The following is a 22051-nucleotide window of genomic DNA, read 5'->3' as shown; positions in this document are numbered from 1 at the left end:
CTGGGTTAGGAAGATCCCTTGGAGAAGGAAATGGCAACCCACTCCAGTATCCTTGCCTGGAAAATCTCATGGACAGAGGAACCTGGTGGATTGCAGTCCATGGGGTCGCAAAGAGTTGGGCACAACTGAGCGACTAACACACACAACCATTTAAATAGGCATGGAATATTCTTCTCTTAAATAGATTAATTTATAAGAATTAGTTCTCACTATGAGACAGTTTTCTCTGTTGGCCTCATTTACAGCTAGCCTGTTTATGACACTGAAGAGATGATATTAATCTTTGGTAATTATGATTTGTACTTACCAAGGCATTTAGTCAGTGTTATCTTGTGTGCTTCTGAACAGACTCCAAGATATTCCTGGCATAACAAGCATTGTTTCTCTGTTTGAGGAACTGTTAGACTGGGATCAGAGGGCCTATGGGTGGGTTTCACAGATGAGAATCTGTACATAAAATTATTTAAAGTATATAATTGCAATATAACATACGTGGGTTTTTGAGAAGTATGTTTGGAATTGTGTTGGTAGGTTGATACATGATGGGATTAATCAAGGAAAAGAGATTAGTGTTATGAGGGGAGATGGAATTATACACTAAACACAAAGATAGAAAAGAAAGTGAAAGTGAAAATGAAGTCGCTCAGTCGTGTCCGACTCTTTGCAACCCCATGGACTGTAGCCTACCAGGCTCCTCCGTCCATGGGATTCTCCAGGCAAGAGTACGGGAGTGGGTTGCCATTTCCTTCTCCAGGAGATCTTCCCAACCCGGGGATCGAACCCGGGTGTCCTGCATTGCAGGCAGACGCTTTAAGTTTGTGTGTGTGTGTGTGTGTGTGTGTGTGTGTGTGTTGGGGCAGGGGACTTGTACATGAGTGACAGCTGAGTCCCTGAAGAGGAGGAGCAGAGCAGGAGTATAGAAGTTGATGGCACTGAAAGGTATCTGAAGCTAATAGTGAGATATATAACATTTTGTGGTGATTAAAGAAAGGTCTGTCTCTGAATCCCAGGAGAATAGAATTAGGCATGGTGAATATGAAAAGATGCTTAGCAACTAACGAGAACCTACTGTATAGCTCAGGAAACTCTAGACAATGCTGTGTGGTGACCTAAATGGGAAGGAAGTCCAACTGCTGTACAGTAGAAACTAACGCAATATGGTAAAGCAACTGTGCTCCAATAAAAGTTAATTTAAAAAAGAAGCAGCTTAGCTACATTGTCCTGATGGAGCAGAGAGGAACCAGGAAGCCAGGAAAAAGGAATGTGATATTAATCCAACAGTGAAACACTAGGATTTGGACAAGGGATTCACTAATGGGGTTAGAGGATTTGAGAGCAATTTCAACAGTGGGATGAAATAAAACTAGTGACCCCTCTTAGCAACTGGGAAACATCAAGTCATAACTCAGACAGTCCCCTTCCAAGCTCACCTCAGGTGATGAGGCTAAGTGCTCTTGTTCTGAGCTTCCTTAGCTCCTCAGGCAGACCCAGGTGGCTGTGTTTTACCTGTCATATGGGCTTGCTTTGCATACGTGTCTGTCTTCTTTCAAGAGCAAAGACTCTTTTCTTAGTCACCTTCGAGGGAATGTAACAGTTTATTTATAATTGCATGGTAACAATATTATTGTTATTTTACTTTTAAATAAACTTCAAAAGTTCTAATAAATTTTAGAACAGTTTTAGATTTACAAGAAAAAAAACAACAAGAGGATAATATCAAGAGCTCCTGTAAACCCTGGACACAAATTTCTCTGCTGTTAGCCTCCTATACTAGTCGGATACATTTATGACCATTAACCGAACCAATATCGATACATTTTTGTTAACGTCCATTTTTTATTCAGATTAATTAATTTTTTAACTGAATGTCCTTTTTAATGTTCAAAATCCCATCCAGGATGCCACATTACATTTAGTTTTCATGTCTTCTTAGGATGTGACAGTTTCTCAGAATTTCCTTGTTTGTGATGACCGTGATAGTTTTGAGGACTATTGGTCAGGAATTTTGTAGATTATCTGTCAATTAGGATTTCTTGGGAAATGCTTAAGGAGTAGTGAGTTATGCTTCACCTTTTTGAAGGCAGAGTATCTACATAAATTATTTGGAATTTATTAGCGCAAGAGACTTTGCTCTTTTCTTGCCTTTATTTATTCAATCATTTATGTATCAATCTTGACTCATAGACATTTATTTTGTACTTTGGATTATAATCCAATGCTACTTTTGTTATTCTGCTACTTAAATGTTTCTAGCTTTGGCCACTGGGAGCTCTTCATTTGGCTCCTGTATCCCTAGCATATGTTCATCGTTGTGAGTTCTGTTTCTTTGTTTGGCAGTTACCTTGTACTTTCTATCGCCACGTGATACTCCAGACTCACCTTGTGCACTTCTTGCCTAGTCCTCGAGTCAGCCATGTCAGGAGAAGTCAGTCATTCTCCTTTTATTGGAGAATGGTATTAGAAACCGTGATCTTGGTGTTAAGTATGCTTCTCTTGAACGTGAAAGTGAAAGTGAAGTCGCTCAGTCATGTCCGACTCTGCAACCGCATGGACTGTACCCTGTCAGGCTCCTCTGTCCATGGGATTTTCCAGGCGAGAGTGCTGGAGTGGATTGCCATTTCCTTCTCCAGGGGATCTTCCCGACCCAGAAATCAAACCCGGGCCTCCCGCATTGTAGGCAGACGCTTTACCGTCTGAGCCACCAGGGAAGCCACTTTTATTTCTTATCTAACACAGGGCCGTGGAGTCTCACTGAATATGGTTGAATTGCTTTGTGCTTGTCTACAATCGTCTTGTAGACAAGGCGGTTAGTCACATACCTTACTGTGTGCTCAGTAGTGAATTTACTGGCTATACCAGACGATGAGTTATGTGATCTTGGATACCTTGTTGCTGTTGTTGTTCAGTTGCTAAGTCTTTGTGACCCCGTGGACTGCAGCACACCAGGCTTCCCTGTCCTTCATTTTCTCCTGTCTCTTGGAATTTGCTCAAAATCATGTCCATTGAGTCAGTGATGCCATCCAACCATCTCATCCTCTGACTGTTGGAGGTAATAACAGACCATTTCATTCTAGAGGCCCTGAGGGTAGAAACAGAGAGAGAGAGAGAGAGAGGGAGAGAGAGAGGGAGAGAGAGAGAGAGGAAGGAAGGAGGGAAAAGAAGCAAAGGGAGGGAAGCCTTGAGAAACAGACACTGGCTTTGGAGGTGAGCATAATGGAGTTACTAATCTAACAGAGATGGGAGAAAGCAAGAAGAGGATAAAGCTCCTGGAAACCAGAATACCAATGGTTCATCTTCCTGTTCCTTTTGAAATCATTTTCATTCAGAAAAATTGTGTGTGGTAGGTTAGAGAGGTTGGCTGACTGGCTTAAGTCTTCCAACGAGAAAGCCAAGATTGTCTGTGTCCCAGCCAGTGTTGATCCAGACAATCCAGAAATACGTCCCTGGGTCTGGAGAGCCTGGCTGATGCCTGAGGAGGCCATGGAAGCCAATTTCAGTGCTGGGGTTTGAAGTTTCATTACTCGATTTGTTGTGACTGGCAGACGGGTTGGAATGGTCACATGTAGTATTCAGATCACTGCTGTGACCTCTGGCTTCGGCTAAGAAGAGAGCCAGAATAAAATAAATAAAATAAGGGCGGAGCAGTTGCAAAGTTTACTGAAGCAGTGGAGTCATTTATGAGATAGCACGGATAGTTTTTCTTTTTACCTGGATAAAATTTGTCAAAGTACTCATAAAATAATGATGTGTGGTTCCACAGTATATATAGCTCATTTGCATATTATAGTTTTTTCATCTCATTTTTTATAAAATTGTAATTATTTTTAAACTCTGAAACTGGACTATTAGGATGTCTACCTTGAGGTGTGTTACAGGGGCACCTTTTGTCACGTGGTGGCATATGCTTTTTGATACCTCTCCATACTTATGCTCAAGAGGACTAAATGATAACTTTTTCCCCTGAAGGTCAAAGAAGCCAGCAGGGTCCTTATCATTAACCTTTACTTAATGCTTATTATTCTGCTTGTCCAAAGTTTTATCACTTCACAACTGAGGAACTCATGCATATAAAATAAGAGTCCCTTGAATTTGTTTGTATTACCCCGGTCTTGTCTGAAAAAGACTTTGCATTTGGGATAGGAAACAGAAAGGCTATCCTGGCTGTAAGAGGCCATACTCACAGAAGTGGGCTCTGGCTTAGGAATGTGAACACACTGCAGACATCTCACACAGAGGCCAATTCTGGCAATGACGTGGTCAAACGTGGTAGAGCCCAGCTGTTTGCTCCATTGAGAGGGCCTTTAGCTAGCCCACACAATCTCTGAGAGCTGTGTCTGAACTGGATCCAAATATCCAGCCTGCTGAGGCTCACCCCTCCCCTAGAGTGACTGGAGTTGGGTTGTTACAGGGCTAACATTCAGAGCAACTGGTAAGAAAAGTTACAAAGAGTAATTGAAAAAATGTACTGTATAGCAGTAAAGTGGAATAGAAGCATATCCTTCCCACCATAAACTAATAAGAATCAGATAAAACAGTTTATGTTTGTCTTTGGTCAGTTGATGGACATTTTGTGATATATTTAATCTATGCCACCATCAATGCTGCTGAGTGGATATCATCTTATTACCTAAATACATCTTTGCCTTAAGACAGTGTGCTCTAAAATAAGATTTCCTAGGTTCAAATCCCCATTCTTTACTTCTAAGCTATGGAACTTTAGCTAGCTAGCTTGTTTACCCTTCCTAAGACATAGTTTCCTTACTGTTAAAATAGTAATAATAGAATTTAGCTCAGAGAGTTTCTATGAAGATGAAATAATGTATCTTTAGCACGGTATATCTTTTCTTTTTGAATTTTACCTTTAATTTGCTGAATGCTACTGCCACTTGCATGGAGCTCTAACTCTGACTCTTTCTTAAATGATGGGTTGGTTGGTATATCTGATGAAGCACAAAGGAAGATGTTTGAATGCTACAATTTTATTTACACAAGAAAGTAACTTCATTAATGATGTCTTCTTTATTAATGATTTTTTGTGCTTAAACCTGAGAGTAAAATCTTTCAGAATGGAAATAATCCGTGTCTACTTTAGACTTCAAATATCTTAGTGCTTTCCAACTTAAATAAGACATTCATTTCTAGAATTAAACCTGTTTTTCTTTTTTTTTTTTCCTGTGTGTAAGTAGAATAAGTGCCATCCAGTTAGTTTGCAATTCTCAAGACCAAAGTCAGCAGAGGAGAAAACTTATATCTTTCTAATACTTTGTGTTAAGCCACAAGACATAGTAGTGTTCAGTGTTGTTGAAGAACAAATAGCAATAAGACAAAGCAATTGTCATTTGGTGATATTGGTTGAAGTTAAATAATATATTACCTATTAAAAAGGACAAAGTTATTAAACTCCAAAAAGTCAGAGCATGAAAACAAATCATAATTCAACACTATATAGAATTTTTAAGAAATGCAGTGAAATGAAAATGTGATAATTAATGAAAGGGAACTATGAATGCTTCATTCTAATGAAGCAGGAAGTAGTCTGTTGATGAGATAAGAAGTTCATGCTTTTAAAGTAAAAATTGTTGTTTTAAATAAAAGATGATGATCAAAGTATAACAGGACATATTTTTCAAATGAATAGTTATAGATGGGTATTCATTGAGAAAGCAAAAGAACTTTCTATTTCCCCAGATCTCCATCTCCCGAGGCAACCAGTTTTAACCATTTCTGTTTTTATTTCTTCTCATATTCATCCTCTTGACACCATGTACTGTGTTTGTACTTCTGTGTCTACATTTAAACAGTATATATTGGCTTCTTGCCGTGAAAGATGGGGACATAGCTCACTTGGGTCTATACTTTTACTCTCTCTTCTCTTTCCCATTTTTAAAATAATTATTGAATGACTTTAGTTATTGGTATTTTAAAAAATTAGGTTCTTAAACCTCTATTTCCTGAATCAATTGCTTTATTTCTCTCCACACTTTTCTTTCCAACTTGTTTCTTGATTTATGACACATGATGGTTCAAGACATTTACCTTTTGTTTTGTAACCATTGTAAATTGCAATGTCTTCCATGTTTTGTCTGTAGGTTGATTCTAAACATTGAAGGAACAATAAAGAATGTCTATTACTGTGATTTTTCAAATACCTTGGAAAATCTTCTGAATATCTTGCTTTGTAGGGCTGATTTTGTACTCTTTTTTACCTACCTTTTTTTTTTTTTTAACCCTGTTGTATGTGTTTACTCCATAAATACACTCATTTTTGTCAGACAATGTGTCCTGGTTTTTGTTTGAAAAACACAGTTACTCTGAGTACAGGATACCCTACACAAGGCTCAGGGATTCTCTGAAGCTCTTCCAGGGTTTGGTTTGGAGTTGCATTGGATCCAATGGAGCTGTTGGTGGGGAAGGTTTGAGGTGGTTGACTTTGGCCTGGATTATCATTTTAGATTGAGAGAACTTTTATGACGTTTTGGTGTTGTCTTGCCCCAGCTGTCTGTCCTATCTCTTCCTCTCACTCCCTTTTCCAAGATTATGAGTTGCCCTGGGAAGTTCTGGGCACTCCGAACTGAAGTTTAGGGCACTACTTTGTCACAGGAGGGACAGAGCATGGACAGCATTTGGCTTGGAATTCCCAGCAAAGTTTCTGTCTTCCTTAATCTCTTATGGTTCCTTTGGCTGAATAGCTAATTTAGATCAGAAGATAATTCCACCACCATGCTGCTGCTGCTATGTGTTTTCATTGTCCTTTTCATTTATAAGCTTCTCATGTTCATTAGGAGAAGGCAATGGCACCCCACTCCAGTACTCTTGCCTAGAAAATCCCATGGATGGAGGAGCCTAGTAGGCTGCAATCCATGGGGTCGCTATGAGTCAGACACAACTGAGCGGCTTCCCTTTCACTTTTCACTTTCATGCATTGGAGAAGGAAATGGCAACCCACTCCAGTGTTCTTGCCTGGAGAATCCCAGGGATGGGGGAACCTGGTGGGCTGCCGTTTATGGAGTCGCACAGAGTCGGACGCGACTGAAGTGACTTAGCAGCAGCAGCATGTTCATTATTTCATCTGATACACATACATTTGATGTGGACACATTCCATTATCCCAATTGTAGAGAAATAAACTAAGGCTCAGAGAGTTCCCAATACCAGACACATATTAAGCCTCTATCCAATAATTATCTGTCTAGCGTTGGAATAGCCCTGGCTATTTTACCCTGGCTAATCCTACCCTGGCTAAGTATGTATATGGGGCCCTCTCCTTGGCTCCTCCATCCTTCTTCTTTCTCTTTCTGATGTCAGCATCAGTTGGTCTGAAGTATGCATTTTTTCCTATAGGATGTTCCAGGTTCTCTGGGGCTATAAAGGGAGTTCAGGACAGGGCAAAGACTTGAGCTCATTTTCCAATCCTGCATTTTGTTAAAGTGGTGAGTTTAGGGAGAATACAGGAGGGTTCTGTGCAAATATAGTGAGAATATGTGAGTACCCCCCCAACAGAAAAAGTATTTTAGCTCTGCAATCGTTTTTAAAGGCTTTTACTTATGGGACTATAGTATTTATACCAGCAAGGCTTGGGATAGCTATTTTGTGAAATCAATTGTAAAACTTTTGGTCTGCCTTATCAGCCCCTCACCTTGAAGAACTGGCGTCAATGTTTAGGCTCGCAGATGTGGCAGAGTGAAATGAATGGTTTCTTCTGGGTGTCTGTATTATATCCTCTGCCTTAGGTTCCAGTGTAAAATTTGCTAAATCTTTACCCAGTTGTTCCCTTAAAGTGTTAAATATGGATCTTTGGGATCCTGAATGTGTGGCTTTGTTCCAAAACATGTGATGAACTGTCTGTAAACAAAAAATCCAGAGTGACATGGACTTTATTTTCCTGTAACTGTTGGTATCAACTATGTTTCCAGACTTCGGCTAAAGAAATATTTACATGTTTTGGCTTTTATTTCTTTTTCTGACTAATGTCAGAGTTTGCATTCCTGTAATTCTGATGAAAGGAAGAATTTGGTCATATTTTAGAGGGTAGATTGGCCATAGAAAAAAATTACACACAACTTCAATGAGTAAAAGTATAAGACCTCACATTCAGTAGACTTTATGATGACTTTTCTTAACTAGATTGGTAAATGTATTGTTCAAACTAGACTCGTGTAACACCATAAATTTTTATATCTGTGCATTGTGATAGAACTGTGTTTTGTTTCTATGGTTTTTATTTTCCTGATGCTCTGTGTACATTGGTGATATTAAGCATATCTTTATTGGTATCATTATGTTAAAATGTACCAAACTACTAAGCCAGCATTGAGTCCCATGAGCTTACTGTTCTTGTCTGCAAAGATTCATACTGTTCTAATAACTCGGGAATTTTTTCCTTTAATTTAGTCACATATTCTTTTTTGGAAAAAAAATGGAGTTATCATTATTGAATTTTTTTGTTTGTTTTTATTTCAGACCCAATGTCTGTGGATCACGTTATAATGCTTACTGCTGCCCTGGATGGAAGACTTTACCTGGGGGAAATCAGTGTATTGTCCGTAAGTAATAGGCAATCTATTATTTTTCATCATTTTCTTTTGTTTTGGTTGCATGGTGATTCTTAGTATTCTGTCCTGTGTAACTACATACCATTAATATGTTTATAGCAGAGCCTTCCAGCTCTAAGATTTTCCTACTTCCTCTGAATCCAGCTTGGGAATATATTAACTCAGGCAAGCCACTGTTAATACTTTAATTCAGTGACTTCCTTTAGAATGTTTCTGAGATAGAGGGAATAGAGCCACAGGGATTCTTTGATTAAGGTTTCAGGTCATTGCATCCATTATTCCTGGCTGCGTAGATTATGTCATCACTTTGATGGTTGTTTTTTTTTTAAAGTTTATCATTGCTGCCTTCCTTATTGTAATTTCTGTGTTGGCCACCTACAAGCCTACCAAACCTTGCATGTTGAATTTGGGTGATGGAGGCTAAAAGGAAACCTAACTGTTAGACAAAGAGGAGAGGAAGCAGATAGAGCATCATATGAAAATGAGTGAAAAGACTGGAGGAGGAACTCTGATGGTACCAGAGATTCCTGTGTTGATTCTGCTTCTGTGGCAAAGCTCAGAGTCTCATATCCCACAAATATTGTGTGACAAGCCTCATGCCATACAAGGTGATGTTTAATGGAGATACTAAGTCAGATTAGTTATGGCATTGGTCCTCCATGAACTTCTACAGTCATCACACCTGTGAAATAATTTTCAGTTTTTGGAAAAATCCATTAGTATAATAGGGAAATTTACAGCTGAGAAGCCATTAAGGAATCATGTCACCCCCCTTCTCATTTGGCCAAAAATGGTCCGTGGAGAAGAAGAGATTATTTCAATCTGCATTCTCTTGGTGACCTGAAAAAGTTAATTTCCTTTCCAGTTCTTGATTTTGACTAAAAAAACTTATTCCTTTGGCACCTTGTGGTTTATGTCAAAACCAAAACTGACTGAGAGAGGGATGTAATGGGTTTTGGAGTTTTCTAAATGAACTTGACAACAACACCCTTTCACTAGTGTTTTGTGGAATCCCTGAGAAATGCCACCTTCAGGTATTTAAACAAATGTGTGTAGAGCCTTTTGAAAGCTTATTTCTCAATAGTTTTCAATCTCCATCCTAGGGCTCTTCTGACGTTTTGATGCACTTTCTATCAAGGGCATTATTTTTGGCCTTGCATATTTCATTTACTTCTTGCAAGTTTGTGCAGGAGTTTGATGGGAAGAATCAAGTCTATGAGTATAAAAGAGTAGTGACCAAATCTTGGTCTTTTGATAAGCGTAAACCATTTGCCGTTTGAACTTACTCTTCAGTCCAGTTAGCAGAGCATTTGGTACCAGGATGGTATTAGTCTCTGGGTGGCTTGAAGATGTTAATGGCTTCCTGAGTGTAGAATCAGTACTATTAAGTGGATTCGCACTTCTCTTCTCAAACTGTTGATGTGGTTCACAATAGGACTAAATGTGTAGGATACAAGTTGCTCTGTAGATCAGATGTTCTCAGCTGGCAGGATCTGAACCAGGAAGGAGTCTGAGCCAGGCATGAGATTTTTTATAAAGATTATGAAATTTTAAGCATTTACAATAAAATAGGCTACCAAGAATACTGCTACAAGTTTTATATCACTAACTCTAAGTTAGTGTAAAAACAATGTGTATGTGTCTTAGTCACTAAGTCATGTTTGACTCTTGCGACCCCATGGGCTGTAGCCCACCAGTCTCCTCTGTCCATGGGATTTTCCAGGCAAGAGTACTGTAGTAGGTTGCCATTTCCTTCTCCAGGGAAATCTTCCGGACCCAGGAATCAAACCCAGGTCTCCTGCATCGTGGGCGGATTCCTGCATGGCAGGCAGATTCTTTACCCACTGGGCTACAGAAAGCCCCATACATACACACATATATACATGCACACATATATACATGCACACATATATACACGCACACATATATACACACACACACATATACACATACATACATACGTATCTATATGGGCTTCTCTGGTGGCTCAGTGGCAAAAAATCCTCCTGCCAACGCAAGAGACACAGGAGAAGCAGGTTTGATCCCTGGGTTGGGAAGATCCCCTGGAGGAGGAAACGAACCCACTCCAGTATTCTTGTTTGGGAAATCCCATGGACAGAGAAGGCTGGCAGGCTACGGTTCATGGGCTCACAAAGAGTTGGACACTACTTAGCTACTGAACAACATATATATGTGTGTGTATGTATATGCAGGAATATATATACAAACACACAAATATATATGTGTTTTTGTGTGTGTGTATATATATACATACATATATGAGAGAGAGAGAAAGAGAGAGAGAGAGGAGGAAATGGCAACCCACTCCAGTATTCTTGCCTGGGAAATCGCATGGGCCGAGGAACCTGGCGGACTACAGTCCATGGGGTCACAAAAAGTTGGACCACGACTGAGCAACTAAACAACAACAATGCAGGATTTTTTTTCTTGTTTTGTTTTCCATTTATAGACTGTCCTGGGCTTATTGACAGGTTGTGAGCTGTGGAATAAGTAAAGAGAGGCTAGAGAACTGCTGGTACAGAGAAGAGAGCTTCCCAGTCTTAGATTCTATTTAGTCCAACAGATTTGTTTTATAAACGAATAGACCTGAAGCCTAAGGTCACACAGGTCATGATAGCAAAGTTATCAAGGAACTTGATAGTCCAAGTTTCCTCACCTGAGGACTGGGGCCCTGTGAATCACCGTGCTCTGAAGCCATGTGCTAACAGACCTCTGGTTTTATTCATAGCCATTTGCCGGCATTCCTGTGGGGATGGATTTTGTTCGAGGCCAAATATGTGCACTTGCCCATCTGGTCAGATAGCTCCTTCCTGTGGCTCCAGATCCAGTGAGTATAACATGTCATTATATATAATATTATTTTATGTGGTTATGCCCTATTTTCTCTTAAATTTGCTTTTGGCTTTTCTCTTGCCTGCAATACATTTTTTTTTTCTCACTAGAACATCTGCCTTCTCTGCTCTGCCCAAAATACTTGGAATGGCTCTCCTCAGTCTGGCCTCCCATTTCCCTTCTTCACTCTTTATAGGGAAATTACCTGTGGGACATAGTTACTATGAATAATATAAAGATTGTGGCCTCCTTCTGTGTAGGTGTCATCTTATTTATCTTTGTCTCTCCAATGTAAATACCATAAAAGATACTCAATGACATGATCGTTTAATGAACATTTTTGACTCAAGGAAACTAGGCATTCTTCCTTGTGGCACTGAAGTAGAAATCTGATTAAACACTTTTGACAACTTGAGACCCCTGCCTTTTGCAAGAGGACAATGTTAGGAGTCATCCTGGCAGTTTATTGGGGATGATTTATCATGAAGCACAAACATATTTTGCCTTTTAGAATTTTACCACTTTGTTCATTCCATGATGCCAAGGAAATATCCACAGTTCATTATTCAGAGACTTTGCTGGCATATTCTGTTGTTTTTGTTTTTAAATGTGGGTGCTCAGCAGTGAATTAGGGGAAATGTGGGGGTTGGGAAGGAGGTGAGTCATTGGTTGTTAAAAAATGAAGTTCATATTTATATAAACAGCCCCTCAACATCTTGACCATTACCAAGGCAAAAATCTTAGGTTCCTTTTCCACTTCCAGTTTCTGGTGAGAAAATACACTTCCCTTACAGCATGTTCTGGTTTTGGCATGGTTTTGAGAGTATTATGGAATATTGTGAGCTTCCCAGGTGGTGCTAGTGATAAAGAACCCGCCTGCCAATGCAGGAGATGTAAGAGACACAGGTTCGATCTCTGGGTCGGGAAGATCCCCTGGAGAAGGGCATGGCAACCCACTCCAGTATTCTTGCCTGGAGAATCTCATGGACAGAGGAGCTTGATGGGCTATAGTCCATAGGGTCGCAGAGTCAGACACAGCTGAAGCAATGTAGCATGCATGCATGCGTGCATTGTGGAATAAGTGCATTCTCTTTTGTCGATTGCAAGTAGAGACTTGAGCATGATCAAGATCCTGTTACCTATTAAGGGTCCTAACATTTAACTGTGGTTCTCATGAACCGACTAACAGAATGGGGCCAATAGTGCAGGGCAGCAGACCTTCTTGGTGCCCACTCACATACCTTGGCATTCATGGGTTACACAAACAACTCTGCCTTTAGAGCTCTGTAACATTTTTCTGGCCAGGGAGCATGAATGGCAAGCTGGAAAGGCTGAGGGGATTAATTAGAAGCACCTTTTAACCAGTGACAAATGGAAAATGTTGGATTAATGCCCATACTTCCTTGCCTCTCATTTTGCTTAACTGTGAGGTGTGTTATGCACTGTCTTCTAAAGTTCCCTAGTGGGATGGAGCCTAAGCTGCCCATGTAGGAGCAGGCTTGAGAATGTACGTCATTAGTTTCCTTCCATTACCTGTCTCACTTTCCCAGTGTTTCCTGAAATTACTTCTAAAAGAAGCCACTGACATTTGAGTTATTGTCTCAGAATTTGCTTCTGGTGGAAACCAAGTGGAGACAAAGTGAAAGTGGGCATCCCCACGCACTGTAGCCTACCAGGCTCCTCCGTCCGTGGTATTCTCCAGGCAAGAGTACTGGAGTGGGTTGCCGTTTCCTTCTCCAGGAGATCTTCCCAACCCAGGAGTAAATACAGACAGTTGTAGGTTGGGATAGAAATTCTCCTGTGGGCTGGGGCTCATTTGCTTATTGCAATGAGTATAGCATGTTTTTTGTTTGTTTGTTTTTTGCTGTTTTTTTAACTTTTTATTTTGTATTGAGGTATAGCTGATTAACAATGTTGTGAGAGTTTCAGGTGAACAACAAAGGGTAGAATGTTCTTTCTTGATCTCAGCTTGGTTTTGAATGTGTGTTCTCCAAGCAACAAGAGGTTAATTCCATGTATCAGGAGCACTTGAGCTGGAGGAGTAGGAGCAGGCAGAGTGCTCAGTTGGCAGCACTTTGGGGAACAATCTCCAGGCTGCCTCTGAGGAGTGAGAGCCTCGGGTGGGAAAGGAGACTACATAGCAAGCTGAGAGTAGAACCATCCCTCAGATTGGTCCTTTGACCAGCCACTAACACACCACTCCACGAGGGGGAGAAAGTACAGTCAGGTGGCAAACTGGATATCCAGCTGGAAAGGTCTTCAATGATAGTGTGAGCTGCTAATGATTTAGTCAAGTAGAAAGCCCGAGATGTGGAGAAACGAGGTTAATAAGATCAGAGGGAACAGCCGTGGTTCTAATAGCTTTCAAGCTGGTAGCGAGGTGTGAGGAGTGCAGTGGTCAGGTCCTGTGGGCCAGATTAGGGTAGAGGCTGAAGTCCAAGACTTGTGCGTGGTAATCTTTGAGGAGGTTTGGGTCTGTTTGTGGTGCTTGTTCACTGGACAAAATCCCCAAGTACTTTGTGAATGAGAGTGAAGTGAGGGGGAGGACACGGATTCATGAGGGTTTTTGAGGCATTTGGAGCCTTTAAAATCATTGGCTTGGACTCTACCTGAACTAATAACGTCCAGACAGCTTACACAACTAAAGCTGGCAGAACGTTTTATTAATAAGTTAAAGGTAGCTGAGGAATGATCAGAATTCATTTCTGTTCTTTTTAAATGATGTTCTAGGAAACAGCTCTGCCATCCTATAGAACTTCTTGCCCATGGTGTGGTAGACGCATGTGGGTAGGTCACTTTGCTAATGCCCCTGGTAATAGAAGGCTAATCTAACTCAGTGAAATGTTTGCATTCACAACTTGTGGTTCTGGTAAGAAGGAGTAAATTTAGGTCATTGTACCAATATTTCCTGTGAGAAACTGTATGCTTGTTATGTGATGGAGTCAAGGAGGTCCAAGTGAGTTGTAGGACCTCGGAGGCTTTAGCCTTCTTATTTGAAAATATAAAGAATGAAAGGAAGGTTTTTCTTTCAGGTTGTTTCCAACTTGTGTCCTGTGACTTTTAAAATAGGAAATGATCTCTTAGTGACCTGAATAAGAGATTGCATTTCCAGAAAGTCCAAACTGCCAGCCAGCAATTCCTTTGGACACCAGGAAGTCGTGGCTTCCGTTAACCTATTGGGAGTCTTGCCATCAGTTGTTGAGGCACCAGGGCAAAAAGAGGATTGGCTAGACAGGCTCAGAACAGTGGGTTTTCTGGACTTTAATTCTAGGTATATTAGGACTGCTCTCTACTCTCCCAGTCTCTGAGGCCAGAGATGGATCCTGAGCAATTCTAATTCTCATAAAGACCTGTCATGCACGATCCATGAATTTTCTCACACTCTCCTTAAATATATATAAGTACAATAGATAAGTAAAATAGATAAAGTATATAAAATAAATATATAAAATAAATAATATAAATAAAATAGATTTTCTTTTTAAATAGTATACAGTATATTATTATAAAAGGTGTTCCCTGAATTTCATATTTTAGAATTTTGAGTTGAATTTATGCTCATTCTATTTTATTCTTCATGCTTCTTAAAAGGATTAAAAAAAGTTAAACTTACTAGTTTGAGTTAATGGTAGATTCACATCCAATTGTAAGACGTACTTCATAGCGATCCTGGGTGTCTTTTACCCAGTTTTCCTCATTTAATGGCTTGTGATACTGTAATACAATCTCACAACCAGGCTATTGACATAGATATGGTCAAGCTACAGAATGTTGCCATCACCACCAGGATTCTTCATGTTTCTCTCATATTCGTTTCCTCCTACATCCTCCTTAACCCTGGCAACCACTAATCTATTCTCCATTTCTATAATTTTGTCATTTCAAGAATGTTATATAGATGGAATCACATAGTATATAACCTTTGGAAATTGTCTTAATTCTCTGGGAATTCATCCTTTTGTGGTTGTTCTCTGTATCAGTAGTTTGTTCCCTTTTATTGCTGTATTTACATGCTATGAATGTCAGGTTTGTTTAGCCATTCACCCATTGAAAGATATCTGGGTTACTTCTAGTTTTTGGTTATTCAAACAAAGCTGCTATGAACATTTATGTACAGGTTTTTGTGTGAACGTAAGTCTATTTCTTTGGGATATATGCCCAGAAATGCAATTGCTGGGTTGTATGGTAGTTACATATTTAGCTTTTCTAGAAACAGCCAGCTGTTTTTGGAGTGGCTGTACCATTTTACATTCTCACCAGCAATGTATGAATGACCCAGTTTCTTTGTATTATCACCAGCTATCAGGGTTGCTGCTGTTTTCAATTCTAGCTGTTCTAATGGGTATATGGTAATTACATCACTGTAATTTTAATTTGTGTTTTTTTCTACTGGCTTATAATATTTACCTTTTTTTTTTCCTGTGCTTATTTGTCACCTGCATATATCTTCTTGAGTGAACTGTTGTCTCTTCACATCTTTTGCCTAGATTCTAATTGGATTCTTTACTAATTTAGTGTTTTGAGAGTTCTTTGTGTACTTTAAATCCTAGCTCTTCGTCAGCTATGTAATTTGCGTATGTTTTCTCTCACTCTATAGCTTGCCTTTTCCTCTTCTAATAGAGCAAAAGTTTTAAAATATGTTTGAGTCCAATTTATCAATTTTTTCTTTAATGGAAAATAATTGTGCTTTTGATCTCAAGTCTAGGAACTCTTTGTTGAGCCATAGATCCTGAAGATTTTCTCCAGTTTTTTTTTTTTTTTCTAAATGTTTCATTTACAGTGAGGTCTAGGTGGTGTTGATACCTGTGGATGTCTGATTCCTCCAACCCACTTATTGGTTTGGCCAAAAAGTTCGTTTGGGTTTTTCCATAGGATGTTTTCGGCCAACCTAATATTTCCAGAAAGGCTGTCCTTCATCAGTAGAATTACTTTTAAAGTTTTGTGAAAAATCAGTTGGGTATATTTGTATACATCTACTTCTGTTTCTGTATTTTATTCCATTGATTTATTTGTCTGTCCTTTCTCCAGTATTGTACAGTCTTGATTACTGCAGCTTATGGTAAGTTTTCAAAATTGAGTAGACTAATTCCTCCTACTTAATTATTCTCTTTCAAAATTGTTACTCTAGTTCCTTTGCTTTTCCATATGAATTTTAGATTCATCTTGTCTGTATATACAGAAAAATATTCTCTAGGATTTTGATAAAACTGCTTTAAATCTGTATGTCAGTTTGGAGAGTATTGACATCTTTACTGTTTGGAACCGCTTTTAGTTTGGAGAAGATTTTATCATTTTTAATTCATTTCAGTTTAGTTAGAATTTGGGGTACTTGTACCCCCAACCCAAATCCAAGCTTTAAGGATGTAAGAAGCCCAGGGGAACAATTGCAGAGCAGTGGGCTAGCAAGTTTGAGCAAGTATGGTGCAACCATTGCTGTAACTGTTAAGTATGAGACTACTCAGAGGATGGGAAGGTAGCACTGTAGCTGGTCTGGAAGAAGTGACCTTGGGAAGGTTTTTCAGGAAAGTATGGGTTTTATATGAACAGAGAGAAGAAGCTTGGGTGGAATCTGCTCAGATTTGTCCATAGAAACAACTGAACTCTTTGCTTTCTAGTTAACCCGCTATGGAAGTGCCTTTATCACTGCTCTCATATAACTTGTCTTTCTTTGTATCTTTTTCAGATCTGCTAGGTTTTTTGTTTTGTTTTGAGATACCTTAGTGAAGTTGCTCTACTAATTGGTGTGTCTTTAGGCACCACAGACTATGCACTTAGAATGTCATTGCCTCTCCCAGTGAAAATCATTTTTGTCCTGCAGTGGTCCTGGCTGCCCCTATGGACTGTTTTCTCAGGTTTCGAGTCCAGAAGTTAGTCTAGCTGTTTGTCTTGTCCTTTTCCAAGGGCTTAAATTAAAATCATATGTTACCATACAGATGCTTATTTGCAAATGGCTCCCAGTGTTCTTTCTGCCCCTTGTGCCTGCCAAGATAATGGAAGAATTTTAGGATCATTCCCAACCTAATGCATCCCAAAGAAAATCATTACCTGAGGTATGTAGACCTAAGCACCAGCCCTGCGTCTCTGCTGTTCCAGTAGTGTGTTCACTTTGCTCTCTTTGGGCTGATTGTTCTTAAGGATTAACTTGTGCTGGGCTATAATCGAAAGAAAGTTTCTTCTGCTCTTTCTGATGCCTGGCAAATGGAGAGCATTCCGTAAATATTTGTTGAATGACTGAGATGACTGACCTCTACTGGAACATACATAAAATTCGTTTGGGACTCCATATGGATAAGGGTTAATGGCAACATTTTCGTTAGTTCTAGGATGTTGAGCCTTACTTGAAACCCTTTGAGGCTTTGCACCCATCTTGGAGGGGAAGTTCTCCTTGGAGCTAAATGCGTGTGGCAGCCATAGACCTGTGTGCAGGGATTTGAATGCGTGTGGCAGCCATAGACCTGTGTGCAGGCATTTGAATTCCCCTAGTATTTTCAGTTTCTGGTAAAGTCTTAACGCTGATTGAGTTTAGGAATATATTCTAACTTGAGGTGTTTAGAGCATCCTATGAGTTCAAATGGAGCCCTTATTTTTCATTTGGCTTTTTCTAGAGAAATAGAAGTTGGTCTCCTAATTGCCACATATCTGGAATTTTTTGTCACATTAGAGTAAATTTAGAATTTGCATCAATGGCAGGACTCAAACACAAATAAAACCAGTTTGTATACTCTCTAAACTATAGTGAAACTTTGTATCCAGTTCCTTTATTTCCCACAGAAATCCTGAATGAGTGCTCCTGCCATTAAGGAAATACTTTTTCTCTTAAAGGTCTAAGACTCACAAAGAATGCAAATTTGGTAAACATGTTTGTGGCAAAGCAGGTGATTAAAATCCTATTATCAATGGACATGAATTTAAGCAAACTCCAAGAGATACTGGAGGGCAGGGGAGCCTGATGTGCTTACTACAGTCCAGGGGGTCGCCAAGAATACGATGCAACTGAGCAACAACAGCAATCTGTTGATGAGCTTGCTCCTCTGGCCTAAGGATACATGGTTCACTGGTTTATTTGGACCGTTGGACTAACTGTGCCTTATTGTTTCACAAGTCTGATCAAGGGCTTTTATTTTTTAAAGGAGAAAGAATATTTTATGCTGGAAAAAGTTTACCTGAAAGATGGGGTAGAAAAAAAGTATAAGAACGTATCAGGGAGGTTTTTATTATATTCCATTTAAATATAAACTTATTCTTTTCAGAAAGAAGAACTCATTCTGTTTTTTAATTTAAACAAGTCATGTAAAGTCACTGTTTAAACTACTGTTCGCTTTTTTATCTCAAAGTAGCTAAATGGCTTTGTTGCTCATGTGGGAATGGAAATTAGCTCTTGGCATGAACCACTTTAATTGAAATCAGTTTGTGGGTTGAGTTCCTTTGCTGCTTGACAGATGACATCATTTCCTGTGCTTTTCCCAGCCCTCACTGTTTTGCTAAGATAGGATGAAGCTAAGTTTAACTTCAGATTTTAAAGCAACTTACACCTTTTCCTGACCTACTTAGAATATTATCCAAGTTTTTCACCAAATCATTTCTTTTGTATACTTGTAAATAGTTTTTTAGTTTGAAAACACATTTTGGCCAAGACATTTTAATAGAACTGTAGGAGCTTAAAATAACTGTTTTAATCAGTTTCCTGGGTTGATTGATTTCTATAACAATGTTCTGACAGAGAAGTTATTTCTGTTTTTATATATGGGGAAACAAAGATAAAAATATTTTTAATAGCAACCCACTCAGAGCTATGTAAGTGCTTAGGACACGATGGGCAACTTCACAGTCTCTGTGTTTGAGTATAGCTTGTGGTGTCGTTATCACGGAGCACAAGTTAAATAAACAGAAATTAATTTGGCAGAGTTTTATACAGCACCTACAAGCAGGCAGGGAATGCTCTGAGCACTTATGGAGATATAATTAATAATCATGATGCTTCCCACTCCCCACCCTGTGATGCTTGATGTTTTTAAACAAATGGGCTACAGATAGGAGAAATAACTTAAAAATAGTTTTGGTTATAGAACATACCTTTCTGAAGAGAAGTATAAAGTACTCTGGAGTCAGAAGAAAGAGAGTTCATATTTAGTGGGGGAAGGGAAGAGAGAATAGAAGTCAGAAAAGATCAAAGGAAAGAAGAGACATTTGCCGTGGATCTTGGAGACAGGATTTCAGGATTTGGGAAGAACATTGTGTAAGTTGTATGTTGGAGGTTGAGAGTTCAGGGCAAAGACAAAGAGATGGGTGAAAGAGGAGATTCCATGAAGAGACTAGCACATAGTACCAGGTATTGGGTACAGCACTTTGTAGGTACTCAGAAATATTTGTTGAGTGAATGAATGACTGATAAAGAAGCCTGGGAACAAATTGTTGTTGTTATTGTTCGGTTGCCCAATCATGTCTGACTCTTTGCAACATCATGGAATGCAGCTTGCCAGGCCTCCCTGTCCCTCACCGTTTCTTGGAGTTTGCCCAAGTTCATGTTCTTTGCATCCAGCCATCTCATCATCTGATGCCCTCTTTTCTTTCTCTCCTCAATCATTCCCAGCATCAGGGATGTTTCCAATGAGTCATCTGTTCACATCAGATGACCAAAATACTGGAGCTTCAGCTTCAACATTGGTCCTTCCAGTGAATATTCAGGGTTGATCTCTATTAAGATTGACTGGTTTGATATCCTTGCTGTCTGTGGGACTTTTCAGGAGTCTTCTCCAGCATTGCAGTTCGAAGGCATCAATTCTTTGGTGTTCTGCCTTCTTTATGGTCCACCTCTCATAACAATACATGACCACTGGGAAGACCATAGCTTTGACTATATGGACCTTTGTTGGCAGAGTAATGTCTCTGCTTTTCAGCACACTGTCTAGGTTTGTCATCGTTTTCCTGCCAAAAAGCAATCATCCTGATTTCACTGCTGCAGTCACCGTCCGCAGTGATTTTGGAGGCCAAGAAGAGGAAATCTGTCACTACTTCCACCTTTTCCCCTTCTATTTGTCATGCAGTAAGGGGGCCAAAGAATTGATGCTTTTGAACTGTGGTGTTGGAGAAGACTCGTGAGAGTCCCTTGGACTGCAAGGAGATCCAACCAGTCCAGTCTAAAGGAGATCAGTCCTGGGTGTTCTTTGGAAGGACTTGATGCTAAAGCTGAAACTTCAGTACTTTGGCCACCTCATGCGAAGAATTGACTCATTGGAAAAGACTGTGATGCTGGGAGGGATTGGGGGCAGGAGGAGAAGGGGATGACAGAAGATGAGATGGCTGGATGGCCTCACCGACTTGATGGACATGAGTTTGAGTGAACTCTGGGAGTTGGTGATGGACAGGGAGGCCTGGCATGCTGCAGTTCATGGGGTCGCAAAGAGTCCGACATGACTGAGTGACTGAACTGAACTGAACTGAACTGAAGGGGCCAGATGCCATGATCTTAGTTTTTTTAATATTTACTCTTAAGCTGGCTCTTTCACTCTCCTCCTTCACCCTCATCAAGAGGCTCTTTAGTTCCTATTCACTTTCTGCCATTAGAGTGGCATCATCCTCATATTTGAGGTTATTGATATTTCTCCCGCCTATCTTGATTCCATCTTGTAACTCATCCAGGTCGAGCATTTCTTATGATGTGCTCAGCATATAGGTTAAACAAACAGGGTGACAACAGACAGCTCTGTCACAGTTTTTTCTTGATCTTGAACCAGTCAGTTGTTCCATATAGGGTTCTAACTGTTGCTTCTAGACCCACATACAGGTTTCACAGGAGACAGGTAGGTGATCTGGTATTCCCATCTCTCTAAGAGCTTTCCACAGTTTGTCATGATCCACACAATCAAAGGCTTTAGCATAGTCAATGAAACAGAGATAGATGTTTTTCTGAAATCCCCTTGCCTTCTCTATAATCCAGCGAATGTTGGCAATTTGATCTCTAGTTCTTCTTCCTTTCCTAAACCCAGCTTGGACTTTTGGAAGTTCTTGGTCTGCATCATGCTGAAGCCTAGCATGCAAGATTTTAAGCATGACCTTTCTAGCATGGGAGATGAGTACAACTGTCTGGTGGTTAGCACGTTCTTTGGTAGTATACTTCTTGGGGATTGGGATGAGGGTTGACCTTTTCCAGTCCTGTGGCCACTGCTGCGTCTTCCAGATTTGCTGACATAATAAATGCAAAATCTTGATGACATTATCGTTTAGAGATTTGAATAGTTCTGCTGGAATTTCATCACATCCATGAGCTTTATTAACAGCAGTGCTTCTTAAGGTCCACTTGACTTTGCATTCCAGAATATCTGACTCTGGATGACTAACCTCACCATCGTAGTAATCTGGTTCATTAATATCTTTTTAAATATAGTTCTTCCTTGTATTGTTTCCATCTCTTCTTGATCTCTTCAGCGTCTACTGGGTCTCTACCATTTTTATGCTTTATTACGCCCATCTTTGGGTGGGATGGTCCCTTGATGTTTTCCAATTTTCCTGACGAGATCTCTAATCTTTCCCTTTCAGCCATTTTCTTCTATTATTAAGGCATTTTTCATTGAAGAAGGCCTTCTTGTCTCTTCTAGCTGTTTTTTTTTTAAACTCTGTGTTTAACTGAAACATATTAGGGGTAGGCA

At 39.7% G+C, this 22051-nt stretch overlaps 1 protein-coding gene across 1 annotated transcript in view; it reads left to right on the top strand.

Annotated features, from left to right (window-relative positions):
* FBN1 (fibrillin 1) overlaps positions 1 to 22051 on the top strand; it is a 275163-nt gene that overhangs the window by 26891 nt on the left and 226221 nt on the right. The window contains exons 3-4 of the mRNA XM_018054172.1: positions 8461 to 8543; positions 11302 to 11400. Coding sequence (XP_017909661.1) covers positions 8461 to 8543; positions 11302 to 11400 — 182 coding nt within the window. The remainder of the gene's footprint in view (positions 1 to 8460; positions 8544 to 11301; positions 11401 to 22051) is intronic.

Source organism: Capra hircus, chromosome 10 (assembly GCF_001704415.2).
Source record: "Capra hircus breed San Clemente chromosome 10, ASM170441v1, whole genome shotgun sequence".
NCBI classification, from domain to species: Eukaryota; Metazoa; Chordata; class Mammalia; order Artiodactyla; family Bovidae; genus Capra; species Capra hircus.
This window is presented reverse-complemented; position numbering and strand designations above follow the sequence as displayed.